At 46.0% G+C, this 15,150-nt stretch overlaps 1 protein-coding gene across 1 annotated transcript in view; it reads left to right on the top strand.

Annotated features, from left to right (window-relative positions):
* The window catches only part of LOC127001434 (alpha-2B adrenergic receptor-like), a 61,679-nt gene extending 46,826 nt beyond the window's left edge, over positions 1 to 14,853 (top strand). The window contains exon 3 of the mRNA XM_050865962.1: positions 1,155 to 14,853. Within this exon, the coding sequence (XP_050721919.1) occupies positions 1,155 to 2,280 (1,126 nt within the window). The 3' untranslated portion in view covers positions 2,281 to 14,853. The remainder of the gene's footprint in view (positions 1 to 1,154) is intronic.
* The last annotated feature ends 297 nt before the right edge of the window (positions 14,854 to 15,150 follow it).

Here is a 15,150-nt window from a genome sequence, read left to right as displayed (position 1 = left end):
TCTTAATTTCTACCGTTCCTCCTTTTTTGTTTTTCTTTTTGTTTCTTTTGCTCGTCCGATTTACCTGATTCACATCTAATAACAGGTAACGTAAAATTAACACCTAGCCATTGCATTTCTTATCGCTCTACAATTATCAAAGATTTTATTCACAAACTCAGGAAGTATAAGAGTGTGAAATCACGCGACCAAACGAGGCACTCACCATTCCTTATACAGATGTTTTGCTTCGACGATCACTAGAAAGAAAACACACACATAAAGAACACTCATGCGGCGCCTCATCGTGTATTGATTGCTATTATGATATTGGTGTCGAGAGGCCCTACTAATGGCCGGGATATTGAGGATTCTCTTCGCCTAATGCGCTGTGGGAAGGAAACTGCCGGAGGGTAAAGTTTGTGGGTGGAAGAGGAAGAGAGAGAGAGAGAGAGAGAGAGAGAGAGAGAGAGAGTGTGTGTGTGTTCAGTGTAGCGTGAAAGTGTTGTAGGCGAAGAAGTTTTTGGACAATAATATGTTCCTACTTATCGTGCAAATTGCTTTCATGAAAAAAGAAATAGAATAGGTAACACTTTTTCTCCCTTTTTCTACGTTTTTCCCTTTAACCGCAATGATTCTTCCCTTCGACTTAGGTGTGTTTGGGTTTAAGATTGTGTAACTTAAAACATTTATATTCTTCCTTCCTTTCCTATTGCATTTACTTTAATAATAATAGTAATAATGATAATGATAACAGAAATAATAATAATAATAATAATAATAATAATAATAATAATAATAATAATAATAAAGTAATTAGTATCATTCAAATTAACCATTTTTGCCTCACTTTAAATGTTTTTGCTACTATTTTTTTCTTTTTTTTTCTTTTTTTGTCATCAGACGATTGTGGCTTTTAGGCCAATAGCACCACAGCCATCACCAGCCCATTCCCTCCACCCCCCCACCACCATCATTACCATCATCTTCGCCACCAAACTCACTTCCATGCTCACCACACCACCACCACCACCACCCTCACCACTACCCTCACCACACCACCACCACTACCCTCATAACCACCCTCACCACTACCCTCACCACACCACCACCACTACCCTCACCACCACCCTCACCCCACCACCACCACCACCACTGACCGCCGTCTTTTCCAGGGTGTACACGCCGGCCTGGCTGACGGTGATGGTGCTGTCCACGTGGCTGGGTGCCTTCGGGGCCCTCGTGCCCACTCTCCTGGAGCTCTGGGGAACCTTCGGCCTCGATCCCACCATCGGCTCCTGCACCATCCTGCCGGACAGAGACGGAAATTCGCCCAAGGAATTTCTGTTTGTGTTCGCCTTCGTGCTGCCGTGCGTCGCCATCTGTGTTTGCTACGCTCGCATCTTCTTCATCGTGCATCGAGCCGACAAGAAGAGTCACAGCAGCAGCCAGCGCATCCTCAAAGTCAACGGCAAAAGGAAAAAGCCGAAAACACTTACCTCGCCTTACCGCGGCGCCCCGGCCCCGCCCACCCTGCACGTCGCCCCCATCAATGACTGTCTCCAGAGGGAGACGAGAGCCAAGCTCTCCTCCAGCAGGAATTCCGTCAGAGTTGAAATAGTTGAGCCCGACAAGGAAGGGGAGAACCCGAGACCCAAATCTGAGGTCCATAGTCTAGGCATAGACGGAGGAGTGAAGGTGGGGAGGGCGCCATCTCCGGACATCACTCCCGGAGACGCGCCCACGGACGCCTGCTCACTCCTGAGGACGGAAGTGAACGGTTTTTCCGGCCACACGTCTCAGGAAGCCGTCGTCCCTCTTGAGGCGTCCTGCTCCCCCATCAGGATATGTCCGCCCAGCGCGCCTGACTCGCCAGTCTCTGCGAGGTCAGAAGACAAGCCGGATGGGGCTCAGAATGAGGAGCAGGCGGCGGCCACCATCTCGGGGAAGGGCAACGCCTTCTCTCAACTACGAGGGACCTTCCGACGGACACGGGCTGGTTCCTTCATCTCCCGCCAGCCCAACCTTAGCGCCAAGGATCGGCGGCTCCTCAAGATGATCCTGGTCATCTTCATGTCCTTCGTAGCGTGTTACCTGCCCATCACGCTCGTCAAGACCTTCAGCAAAGACGACAACCCTGTCCTCAACATCCTCGGGCTGTTACTCATCTACATGACGACCTGCATCAACCCCATCATTTATGTCGTCATGTCCTCGGAGTACCGCCAGGCCTACGTCAGTCTCCTCACCTGCAAGAGAGACGTCGACCCACACAACCGCTCCGTCACCAAAATATCCTGAAGACGAGCCCGACCACGCTTCCAGTCAGCCAAGTGCGTCATCGGCATGTTCCGTTCCCATGGCTCCGCCGCCCCCCGCCGCGGGCTGTCTCGCAAGGAAAAGCCGGGCCTTTATGTAACAGGTGTTACGGCAGGGGGCGTCTGCAACCTGGATTGTTCATTAGCTTAGTCGCTTCCAGTTCAGCTACTGCAGAGGAACGTGTTGTCGGGCTGAGCCACATACTTGAAAACAATGAACTCTGCCGCCCCTTGGCGACCGAGCGACCCTCCCGCCTCCCTCACTTCGCGCTCAGGTCGCCCTGAGCCTATCGCTTTTTTACAGACTTGATGCATACATGTTTAACAAGGAATCTTGACATTACTAGTGCAAGTTACATACTCCGAATGTTCGTACTTTTTGTTTAACTTTCATATGTGTCGTCCCGCGTTGCCTGACACCGGCTGCCTCGCGGCCAGTGCCACGGGACATGTCTAATAACCAGCTCATCTGCCGTTTTGTACAGCCTCGATCCATTTCACTACATGTCTTCTTTCATCATTTTCATATTTTGTGCCATTATGTTTCGTAGCGAGACAACGAGCGTCTGTTCGCCGTTGTCTCGTCCCTCTTCCCTGTAGCACTGCCATCAGCTCAGCGCCATCTGGTAACCTATAAAAAGAATCATTATGTAAACGTCCTTTCATCACTGAGGAACAAATTACCGAGGCTTTGATGACGGCGAAGATTGGCGCCACTCCCTGCCACCGGCCCGGCAGCGCGACACATCCACGACTCGTTACCTCCTTCCTGGAAACCTCTAATGGCGCCTCCTCGGCCTCCTCCCATCCTATTCCCCCTCCAGATTCTTCTCCTCCTCCTCCTCCTACCATTCTTCCTACTTCTTCTCATTCATGCTCTTCACGCCTTCCATTCCTCTTCCTCCTCCTCTTCTTCCACCCCTCCCCTCCTCTCGCCTCCCATTTCTTCTCCCATCACACGCCCTCTCACCCACCCATCAACGCCTGGCCGCCTCGTCTCTGCAACAAACGCGACCATTCATAACCTCAACGTCTCGCTTTTCACTTAGGCAAAAACCTGAAAGGAGGAGGAGAGACGTCCTTAGGAGAGCACTTCGTTAGTTCTCCTCCTCCTCCTCCTCCTCCTCCTCCAACTTCTCCTCCTCTACATCTATTTCCTCATTTTCTTCCTCTTCTTTTCCATCTTCCTCCACCTCCTCCTCCTCCTCCTTCTCAGCCCCGTTCCCCTTCCACTCAAATATTTTACTTCCTTTATTTCTGGTTCTGTAAACTGACAACACCTTTTTTTCTTTTCTCCACACTCTTGATTTTTCCCTTCACTGTCAGTACCAGAGATCCTTCCCTTTGATAATCAGCATCTCGAGATATGTAAATCAACACGCCGCTCCTTATCAAACATTCCCTTTAATCAGACTGTTCAAACAAATACTCGGCTTCCCCGCCTTCAAACTTTTTTTTTATCATCTCTGTTGGTCTCGCACTCTTCCTCTTCCTCCTCCTCCTCCTCCTACTCGTCTCTACGCCTCCGATTCTTTCACTCTCCATCTCTTCCCTTCCTCTTCTCCTCCTGTCCTCCTCATCTTTCTCGTTTTTTTATCATCTCTGTTGGTCTCACACTCTTCCTCCTCCTCCTCCTCCTCCTCCTACTCATCTCTTACATTTCCGATTCTTTCACTCTCCATCTCTTCCCTGCCTCTTCTCCTCCTGTCCTCCTCCTCTTCCTTCTCATTTTTTTCATTTTGTATCTCCTTCCTTTATCCTTTTCTCCTTACTCTTTGCCACGGTAATTTTTTTTTCATTTTTTCATCCTCTTTTATCCTCATTTGTGCCATACGGAAAGAGAGGGAACAAAAAAAAAACTAAGTAATAATAAGAAGAAAACAGTAATAGTGATGATGATAATAATTTGTAATGAAACCCAGAGCTGAATCCAGAGCTACAGTCTTTTTATGTCTTATTTTATCTTACTGTTACAAGCAAGGCAGTATTCCTAAACGTGTATTACTTTATTATCATGAACTTTGAACGACACTGTTTTTGCAGCTGCTGACGTTTGGTGCTTAACTGTTCTCGTTTCTTCATCTCTCCAGGCGGCGTGACACGAGGGCTTTCTCTGCTAACTTTCTTTTTCTTTTTTTACCATTCTGCCAGTACGAGCATCCTTATTTTCTGTAGTCACTCGGCGCCTCGTCCCTTTTTCTCCCGATGATAGTATCCTCCCAGAAATACTTAACATCACCATTACTAGAGTAGATGTGATATTTACAACTCCTCGGTAGAACTTGAGATGTTAAGCAATGTGCGACACTAAAGGTGTTAACACTCGTATTATCAAATGTTTGGTGCTCTTTTTACGAACGTTTTTCAAGGCCGGAGAAGAATTACGTCGGGCTGCCATGAGTGTTTTTCCCCTTCACGGCGCATAAGCCTCCCAAAACTACAGCCAGGCTCGGTAACTATCAATGAAAACCTTAACAACTTCTGCGAGAGGCTTTTGAAATAATGGACTATGTCTTGTAAGAGGTTAATACTATGGGCATTAACTTAATATCATCGTGAGACAGAGGTAAGAGCACCGTTGCCAGATTATCGTACTCAGAGCGATACCTAACAACAAGAGACACCAATTATTAACCATTTTAACGATAACCATATATGAAGGCAGTTATTGGGATCGAGGAAGCAGTTTTGGGGTCGGAAATTGGCAAATATAGGAGGCTGAGTACGACAATCTGGCAACGTTGGGTGAGAGGCGCGGAGTGATTCTACACCCCAAGACGCTCGTGCTGGAAGACCAAAACCAAAATCTGCCAGAAAATGGTCTTGTGTCACGCCCACTTTACGGATTTACCATTTGTACTCACGTTCGTGCTTCTGATTCAGCCTTAACAAGGAAATAATGCCCTTGAAGAGTACCGATGATTTTTTTCTTATTTATCGTGAAAGCAGGAAATCATGTGATAACGTAGTGGTAATGTAGTTTCAGCTTTAGTAGTGAAGGGAAAAGGAGAAGTAGGAGTCGGTGGGGAGTGTCCTTGTAGTGGTGTTTTGGGATCATAATGGAAAGTGTATAAGGTTAAGGCATTGAAAGTTTGTCCTCATGTTAATTAGGAAGGCGTCGATGGATAGTGTTCTCGCTATGTATTTGGGTCATTGATAGAAAGTAATATTTTGGGGGGCAAATAGGATGGTGATCATTTTTCGCCTTTTCCCGGCAAGTTCACGAATAGGAGTGAGTTCATTGAATTTATCTTGGAAACAAAAACCAAACTAAAAGACTGCCCATGATGGAACAAAATAGGAATAGCAATTACTTTAGTATATTCACGCCCTTGGGTATGAAATGGTCGGTGGATATCGGGAGCCCATGCAAGCGGCTGAGGACACAACGAGGAGCAGAAGCCATACAGACCCTTCAGCCAGACACACACCAGCTGACTCCAACACTCAATGAGCCCTGAGTGGCCGGGACCGATGCCGCCGACCACATGAATATAACTGGTTTGTAGCCGGCGACGTGGGTCCTGGTGGTGTGTTTTTTGGGGTGTTTAGTGATAGAAGAGTGGTCTTTCTATACGGATTCTTGGTAGAGGATAATAGGCAATGTCGGGTTAACGATATGCTGTGTGGCTGATCGGTCTGTGTGGGTCGGGTGTAATAAGGTAATGATTCCGTGCTCGTCCTTGTTTGATAGTCTTCGGTACCTCATAAGGAAGATGTAAAGACCCATAAGTGGCGGACGCTGCCTCTCTGCCTTCCATACATGAGCTGAGGAAGAAGGAAGCAGCGGTCATCTAAGCCTCATCGCCTCTGTATTCCGGCCGCTGCCTCTTGAATCTTCCTGTACTCGAGAAGGTGAGGAAAGCAGCGTTCAGCCAGGCCTCAGAGCCCTCACTCCCTCCCTTGATGTTCCTCTGGGGCTGGATCCTCAAGTCCACACGACGGGACATTCACTTTCATTCAGGCCTTTAGGAAGACGTTTAGCTCCGTCACGTTAATGTTTACACCTCATCATTCTCTGTCTCACATCGCTTCAATACTGCCATTTTCTCTCCAGCTTTTCAATGGCATTCAGTGGTGTATCTCGGCATTTTACGAACATTTTTCCAGCGTTATAATGACATTTATCGGCCACCACCCAAGCCTTTCGTGGCCTCTCAACCATGGAGCATTTTGTAAGGCATTCACTATTCCGATAATTCATGGCATTTCCGAGTGTTCGTCAGTATTCAGTAACCGTCATCACTGTGTTGTGTGAAGGTTTGTTTCTTCATGTATTACTGAGGTATTTAGTGTTTCTCGAAGGTTTGTATCGTTTAGTTACCGATGATAAGTTTCTCGTGACGTCATTACTTTGGGTGTAATATACTTTCCCTCCGCATGTAAATATCTTGGACCATTTTACTATTCCCTCTCTGTGTGTGTGTGTGTGCACGGTTTACATACAAATACTTGTGATAGCAAGGAGCGCGTCGGCGTCACCTCCACGAGACTAGCGTTAAGATTTGCTTTTATTTTTATTCTAAATCTGTCAAAAGTGAAATATTTTTTTACCCCCATGTACGGAAATTCTTAGAAAAAATAAATAAAACCAAAAACAAGATGTAACTAAGTACGATTTGTGCTTTTAGTTGGTAATAATAATAATAATACTTATAATAATAATCATTAAAATAGTACTAAGTCAGTCAACTAAGGTTTTGTGATAATTAGAAGATTCGTTCAGGTGTTGTCGAGGTTAATTAGTGTTATTCTCACCAGGTGTGCTGAGGTAGCGTTGGTGCGCGGTGTGGCGAGGCGTGTGACTCGTGTTGGCGTGGTTTGGATATCAGATGCGACAAGTTGGAAGCTCCTGAAGCGAGAAACGGAAACGGAGCATAGAAACAGCCGTAGGGTGCTCCGTGCCCTACTGCAGAACCTGGCAGATAGACGGCAGGAGGGATAGATGAAGGGAATTAAGACAGAAATACCAGAGGAATAACTGAAAGGAAACAGAGATAAGAAAATAATGGAAAAGGAACGGTAATAGGATGTCTGAGGCTGTTTTATGAAAGATCACATGACAAGGCAGGAAACGGAGGTGGAGTAAAGATAATGGAAATGAAAGACGGAAGAAAGTTAGAAGGGAGAGGAGTTACAATGTTTGGAAGGAGAAGAACTGCATGATAAAATATGACAGGACATGATAGGAGTTGGGGGGTTCAATTAAGAAGGAAGGAAGTAAAAGAGAGGGATTACGAGTAGGAAAAGGAGTAGGAATGGAGGTCTATTGTTAGTTCAAGGCAAGACAGCACGTAAAAGGAGAAAACAGGAATAGAGTTAGAGGGCATTCCAATCTTTATATTAAGGCATGAGAGGTCAGAGGTAACGTTAAAAAGGATAAGCGGAAAGAAATACAAGGAAAATGAGGGAAAGAAGAGACAGTATTAGGTAGAAAAAGACTGGTAGGAAAGGGAGGGAGAGCTGACATACAGGAGGACAAGAGTGAATAGGAAGCTGTAAAAAGGTAGGCAGCGTAATTAAGGAGGAGGACGAGGAAAACGGGAAGGAGCAATATTGGGAAGAGGGAAAACTGAAATCAAAAGGAGCGCACGAAAAACGGAGGAAACGAGACTGAGTGGAAAGAAGCTACAAAAAGGCAAGGAAGACAAATTATTGGTTCGGGAAGGGGAGGGAGAGAAAGAGGAGGAGGAGGAGGAAGGGGAGAAGGTGAGGGCGAGACGGAGATGAATCTGGCGTCAATTAATGTGGGACAATTAATTAAGATGTCGGTGTCAGTGGCGGGTACACGAGATTTCAACTAAATTAATTATTGATTAGGAGTGATTGAACGCCTTATCGGGACGCGCTGCTTCGGGGGCGGGCTGGCACGATGAGGTCTGTGTGTCTGTAGGGTGTTGTGTCTCCGTAGGATGCCTCACGCGCCGGGCTCGTCATTTTTTTGTTGTCAGCGAGCGTGGCCTCCAGGCGCTCTCCCTCACCGTAGCGTCGCGGGCTCCCGACTGCTGTAGTGAAACCAGCCTCCCGCACCTTTTCATTCCATTGCAGACTTCGTTTTATGTTTACAGTTTCGGAACTTGTAGTATTTTAAAAAAATAGTTTCATCCAATTTGGATAATTATTTTGTACACGGACTTTAAAGATGATTGGATTTTTTTTTTCTTTTTTTTTTTTTTTTTAGCTCTTAAAGCATATTATGAACAAAGTCGTCTAATCAAAACTGTTTCAATTAATATGGGAAAGGATTTTCAAAGACCAATTTAAAAAAGGTGGATTTTATAGCTGTTGTCATATTGTGAACACTGCAGTACAAGATTAATGATTTCTGTTATTAGTTTTCCGGGTAATTTATCATGTTATGTTTTTCGTCTATTGAAGTATACCTCACTAGCAAAACCTTCCGCACGGCCATTAAAGTGGAGCAGAGGCTGGACACTAAAAACAGAGGCTTTAGAATTTGGCCAAAACAACGATCCCTCAGCAGCAGCCCGTGACGCCTTGGCGGCTGGGAGGCAGTGACGGTGGACGAACAGGCGTGGGTCAGTACCTTCCCCCGCGGGCCGGCGTCAGGGGGAAGCGCCTTACCATCGTGTACAAGCTATTCGGTAGAGTCAACGCAACCCTTTTATACAGCGCGGTAATAGAAGTGCTAGTCAACACCTCTGTCTACGAAGTTTTTTTAATTACACTTTCATACATACAAGAATACGAACACACATATACGCACACATACAGGCACTGAGGCATACATATTGGCCCTCACACATACACACAAACAAACAAAAGATGCGAGTAGCTAGCCGTAGGTAAAAATAACTAGGTGTAGGGGCATTGGTATAGCAAAAGAAAGCGAAGAGAGAGAGAGAATAAGGGAAGGCGAGGGTTGAGAAGAATATGTGGCCGTGCGTGGCGTGATCATTCTTGAGTGTGTGTTTCCAGGTACCTCTCGACAGCATTGTTTACGGAGGAGAGTTCGGCGAAACGAGTATAATTATCTTTGTCTCCATTATATTATTTTTTATCTCAAGGTGGTGCTAAATGCCTTGAAAGTAACACTAAAGTTGCTTCCACTTAAGGAGTTCTAGTATTCCTGGTAGTCGTGTGTGTGTGTGTGTGTGTGTGTGGATATATAGGTGAGCTAGTGTAATTATCTTTGACCAGGTGTATATACGCAGATGGGAGATGCCGTATTGCCAGGAAAACCGACGGAGGAATCACAGGGAAGCGCTCTCATGGATTATATAAACTATTGCCAATTTAAGTCGAGAAGATATTCCGTACCCGAGCAAGTTTTCTCAACCTATCATAGTTTTTCCCTCGCGTCTAATCGGCTCCCATTCTAAGCTGAGGATTATATCTCGTACCCAAGTATATTTTTTTCTTAGCTTCCTCTCGCTTCGAAGGACTCTGGCGCTGTTTTTCACCCGGCGTCCTGAACAAACCTTAAAAGGGACCTAATGAAGCCCTCGGAGTTGATGGCCAAACACGTAGGAGGTCCTTTCTTTTCCTTTCTTTGGATAATGGGCTTGTTTGTATGTCCCGGCCCCGTGTCTGCCGCTCGGGACAAAGAGAGAACAGCCTTTGTCATTCATCCCTAGTCGCTCTCTCCCCGATACGAACCCCAAACTCCTCCACACCTTACCTTCCCACCCCCACACAAGGTCCTTCTCCGTCGCCCTACTTCGCCCCGTCCTTCCCCAACACTTACGCACTTACCCTAACAGTCCATACAGTCCCATCCCCCACCTGAGATACCTTACGTCAATTCACCATATCTTCTCATCTCTTTCACGTCCCTCCTTGCCTCCCTACCTCATACCAGTCCGCCATGACACCCCTAGGCACTTCAGTACACCCCATACACTCCCTTCTTCCTCCTGATATTCACCCTTATCCATCTCACTTCGCCTCATATCCCACTCCAACAGCCCTTACCTCCTACATACACGTCCAACATACCCCACCTCATTGCTCTTCCCCTCACCTATCCCCCTCTTCGTCCTCTTACACTTCCCATATACTCCCCAACTACTCACTCTGTCTCCCTCCTCCCCAGTCTTGCGCTTCCTCCTGTCATTCCCCATTCCCATCCACTCCTTCCTTCCGATTCCTCAACATCTCCCAGCGCCTCCCCACCCGGTCTCCCTTCACACATGGCCCCGGGGATCCAGCCAGCCGCTTCTGACGCCTTCGGTAATGAGTTCTCTTCGGCACTCCAAGGATGGCTGGCTCGTGCTGCTGATGCCCGTTTGTGGTGAAAGCCGTGACCCCCGAGCGATGTCTTCAAGCCCGGCGCGGCACTGTTAATCACACACACACACACACACACACACACACACACACACACACACGTTCATTCTGATTGATATTTCGCGCGGCACAGTTAATCACACACACACACACACACACACACACACACACACACACACACACACACACACACACACACACACACAGAGACACAGACACACGTTCATTCTGATTGATATATCTCTTCCACAATGTTTGATAATTAATGAATCCTTGAATGAATGAATTAATCGCCCGCACAAGTTAACTGCCCTTTCTTTTCTTTCTTTCCTCAAAAACATCGTTAAAACTAAATAAGCTTGTTGGTCAATGGAGTGAGAAGTATGAAAGGAAAACGGAATTAGACTATATTGGGATCTTGTTAGTGACCTCGGTAAAAAGGATAAAAAGAAGAGAAATTTTAAAACGATTCCTCTCATCTTGATTTTACACTCCCTTTAAAAGTCCTCTTAAAACTCAACACTTTTAAGACGAATTCTCTTAAAACTCGCCTTTGGAACTTGTCTGAAAGCTTAAACCAACGCTACTCTACTTAAAACTAATCCTAAACTACTTCCCTCATCTTAGAATTCCACATGCAAACTTTAAACTCATCGCAACTTCATTTTAAACACACACCATAACGCTTCACGACGCTCTACACTGATGCTGCTGCCCGCCATCGCATCCACAAGCCTCCACAACCACTTCCCACCACCACCACCAGTCTCTTAAGAACATCAAACAGAGCCATTTCATCCCTTGCCCACGTGAATTTCCCTCGGCGTAAGAAAGTGCATTACGTTCTTAATTATACGCCTCCAAGAAAAAAATATATATATAAACCAGCCGCCCCAGCCTTTAAGTTCAGAGTTCAAAGCAGTGAGAGTCATAACAAGAAGCGACGTCCTGTAAAAGAAAGCAAGCCAAGCGCATTGCATTAAGAACCTTCGCCGAAGATATACGAGGACCGTTCCTTCATTTGCTGTCCTTTCCGGAGCTCAAGGCGGAGGAAAACGAGGAGGAAAATCAAACATCCTCTGATAAAAGAAATATAAAAGGTGATGAAAAAAAAACAGGAAGCGGAAACTTACCCAAAAAATAATAATCCTGGAATGTGTTTGACCTCCCACCTCACCCCTCCCCACACACACACACACACCTGGATCTTGCAAACTTCATTATCAAACGCTGTGGAGGATAAAAATAAAAACTATAAGAGGGAAAAAGTAAACCTCGTGTGATTAACTTTACTGTGGTGTTTCTATCTGGTAAATAAAGTCACCTGAAGTATGTCTCTTATAACGAAATAAAATACGTCTACCAGAAATTGAGAAGCAGAATTGATTTAACTTTAGACACATGAAATTTTGCCTTGGTTGAGTAAAATTGTCGAAGGCTGCGAGAAGAGAGTTACAGAAAGTGTCACCAGAAGTCAGGGGTTAAGGAAAACAAAAAAATAATAGTTCTCTTTTTCGCCTCCTTTGTCTTTCTCCTCCTAATCCAAATGCTGATCCTCCTCCTCCTCCTCCTCCTCCTCCTCCTTCCATTCCTTTCTTTGTTTTCCTCCACTCCATCCCTTGCTCCTTGCTTGTGTTAATTTGGAACCTTTTAATATGCACAAAAAACGTAATGCAATGAATGTCCTTTCCCCGGAGACTTTCAAGAGGCAAAAACAAAATAAAACAAACATCAGCTGATAGAAAAAAACAAATGCAATACTGACCTCCACCAAACATAACACCGGAAACTCTAACAAAACATTTTACCCCTTTTTGGAACCTTCCCATTTCCACCTAAATGATCTAAAACGGTTCACCTCTTTTTCAAACAATTCCGAGTTCACACGCATCTTTTTTTTTCTCTGGGAACGGATTATCCCCGCGCTCAGAGTTTCTTCCTTTTCCGCCTCCTCTAAGTGGGCAAGAGTCGGGGAATATTTATGGATGACCGGGGCGCAGATTCCGAGTCCTCGAGGCGCGCCGTAACCCAGCCGAGTGCTCCGCCGCCTTGCCTCATCTGGCGGTGTGACGAGGCGTGGCCACCGTTGCCAGATTATCGTACTCAGAGCATCGTATTTACCGGTTTCTGACGCATAACTATTGCCAAGAAGCATCAGGAATTAACTATTTTATCGATAAGTATGAATGAATCTCGTTATTAGGGCCCAGGAGACGGTTTTGGGTCAGAAATCGGTAAAAATAACGGGCTGTGTACGACACTCTGGTAACGTTGGCCGCGTGTTAAGAGAGCCTTCTTGAGTCCTTCCTTTTTAGCCCCTTTTTCAGATTCTCCTTTTGCTCTCTCTTTTTCCTGCCTCTCTTCCCTCCAGCTAGTAACCCACCGCCAACGCTTCATTTTTACTCTCTCTTCCATATATTTCCTTTTCTTCTCCCCTCCTCGAAATCCACAGTCAACCTAACCTGTTTTCTTCTCCTATTTCTTCTTCCTTACCTTTTCTTTTCCTCTCCCTTTTTCCAAACCCTCCGCCAACCCTTCACGTTTACTCTCTCTTCCATATATTTCCTTTTCTTCTCCCCTCCTCGAAATCCAGTCAACCCAACCTGTTTTCTTTCTCCTATTCCTTCCTTGCCTTTTCTTTTCCTCTCCTCTCTTTCAAACCCTCCTCCAACCCTCCCTATTCTCTTCTATGCTCCCTCTCCTACCTTCCCTTTTCCTCTCCCTTCCCCGAAATCCACACCTCCAAGTCTCCCTATTATTTTCTCTCGTTCTCCCTTTCCCTACCTTCATTTTACCCCTCCCTCCTTCCTTCCCCTCGCATTCCCTAACCAGGAACACACCATCACCAAGCATCGTATCATATCCCCTTACTTTCCTTGGCTTTTTCCTCTTTTTTTCCATGTCCTTTTCCTTCTCTTCTTTTCCTTTTTTTCCAGTTACTAAAGCCACAACCTATTTTTCCTCCTTTCTTTTTCAATATTTTCTTTTTTCTCTCTTTCTTCCTTCCTCGCCTCATATCCTCGTCTCCTTCTCTCCCCTTTCTTCCCTTTCCCTCCCTTCTTTCCTCCAAAACAGCCTTTCCCCCATCTTTCTTTTGTTCCTTACTTATTTTCTTCTTTCCTTCCTTACTTGCCTCACATCCTCGTCTCCTTCTTCTCTCCCCTTCCTTCTCCTTCCCTCCCTTCTTCCCTTCCTCCGCGGCCCCTTTCATAACCAGCTCCACACCGCCTTCCCTCCTTTCCCCTTTCCTCCCTTCCTGACGTCGAATATATTTTTTTGTATCGTTCGTAATGGCTGCCCCGCGACCTCGTATATTCCGTCGGTGTTTGTCACAGGTCGAGCGCAGGTTCCTTGAGACCGTGTTTACGCTGCCGCTACTCCGCTCGCTCGGCTCGGCCCTTCCCGGATGGCGATATACGGCGCATATATTTCCCTCCCGCACCTCCGCCGCACACCATGTTTACCCGCGGAAAAAAAGAATAAGAAAAATTTGAGATTAAGTGCCACTAGACAGTTACTATATACCTTTTATAGGGTTAATGGACTATAGGAGTGTGTATATACTCATGAGGTGCTAAAACTTAATTATTGTCGTTATTATCATCATTATTATCATTATTTTTATTGGTGTTTGTTTCAATGCTCAATTCATGTATAATTCATGTATAAAAAAGAGCCGGAAATTCTCTTCTTCTCTGGCTATAATCATACATATGCGTGTTTTGTAGAGTCGTTCTCAAAGTTCTCAAAGGTAGGAGGGTCTGAAGTGCTTGTGTAAAGGAGAGAGTCATATATTAAGGGATTGTGTAGCGGTGAGTCAGGTGTTAAGAGATTGTGCAGAGATGAGAGGCAGGTGTTCAATGATTGTGTAGCGGTGAGTCAGGTGTTAAGAGATTGTGCAGAGATGAGAGGCAGGTGTTCAATGATTGTGTAGCGGTGGGAGTCAGGTGTGGATTAGCAGGTAATGCGGCGGGCGTGCTGGGCTTAGGAGACTCGCGTAGGGGCCTTAGCGTGAGGGGCGCCGCCACGTGTGTGTATAGGGGCATAGGGCAGCTAGCGTGCGAGCCTGCAGGTGGTGTTCAGGTGGACGGTGGGGGAAGGTAATTAAGTGTACAGCTGCGGACAAAAGTATCGATCTACCTTGGTTTTAATTAATTTGGACTTGGTAACCTTAACGTCCGATGCGAGTCATTCTTCTTCTCCGTCAGTTCCTACTCTTCTCCCCTCTTTCCTCCGTCACTCTCCACTTTCCTTCCCCTACTTCCCTCTTTTCGCCATTCTTCTTTTCCGTCAGTTCCTTCCCCACTCTCCCCTCTTCACTTTCCTTCCCTACTCACCTCTTTTCCTTCGTGACCCTTCATTCTTCATCTCCGCAAAGTCATTCCCTGCTTACTTTCTCCCCTCTCTCCTTCCTTTCCTCCGTCACTCTCCACTTTCCTTCCCTTACTCACCTCTTTTCCTTCGTAACCCTTCATTCTTCATCTCCGCAAAGTCATTCCCTGCTTACGTTCTCCCCTCTCTCCTTCCTTTCCTCCGTCACTCTTCACTTTCCTTCCCCTACTTCCCTCTTTTCGCTCCTTGCCCTTCATTTGTCATCCCCGCC

Source organism: Eriocheir sinensis, chromosome 21 (genome assembly GCF_024679095.1).
Source record: "Eriocheir sinensis breed Jianghai 21 chromosome 21, ASM2467909v1, whole genome shotgun sequence".
NCBI classification, from domain to species: domain Eukaryota; kingdom Metazoa; phylum Arthropoda; class Malacostraca; order Decapoda; family Varunidae; genus Eriocheir; species Eriocheir sinensis.
Note: the sequence above shows the minus strand (reverse complement) of the source record. Positions and strands in the feature narration are given on the sequence as shown.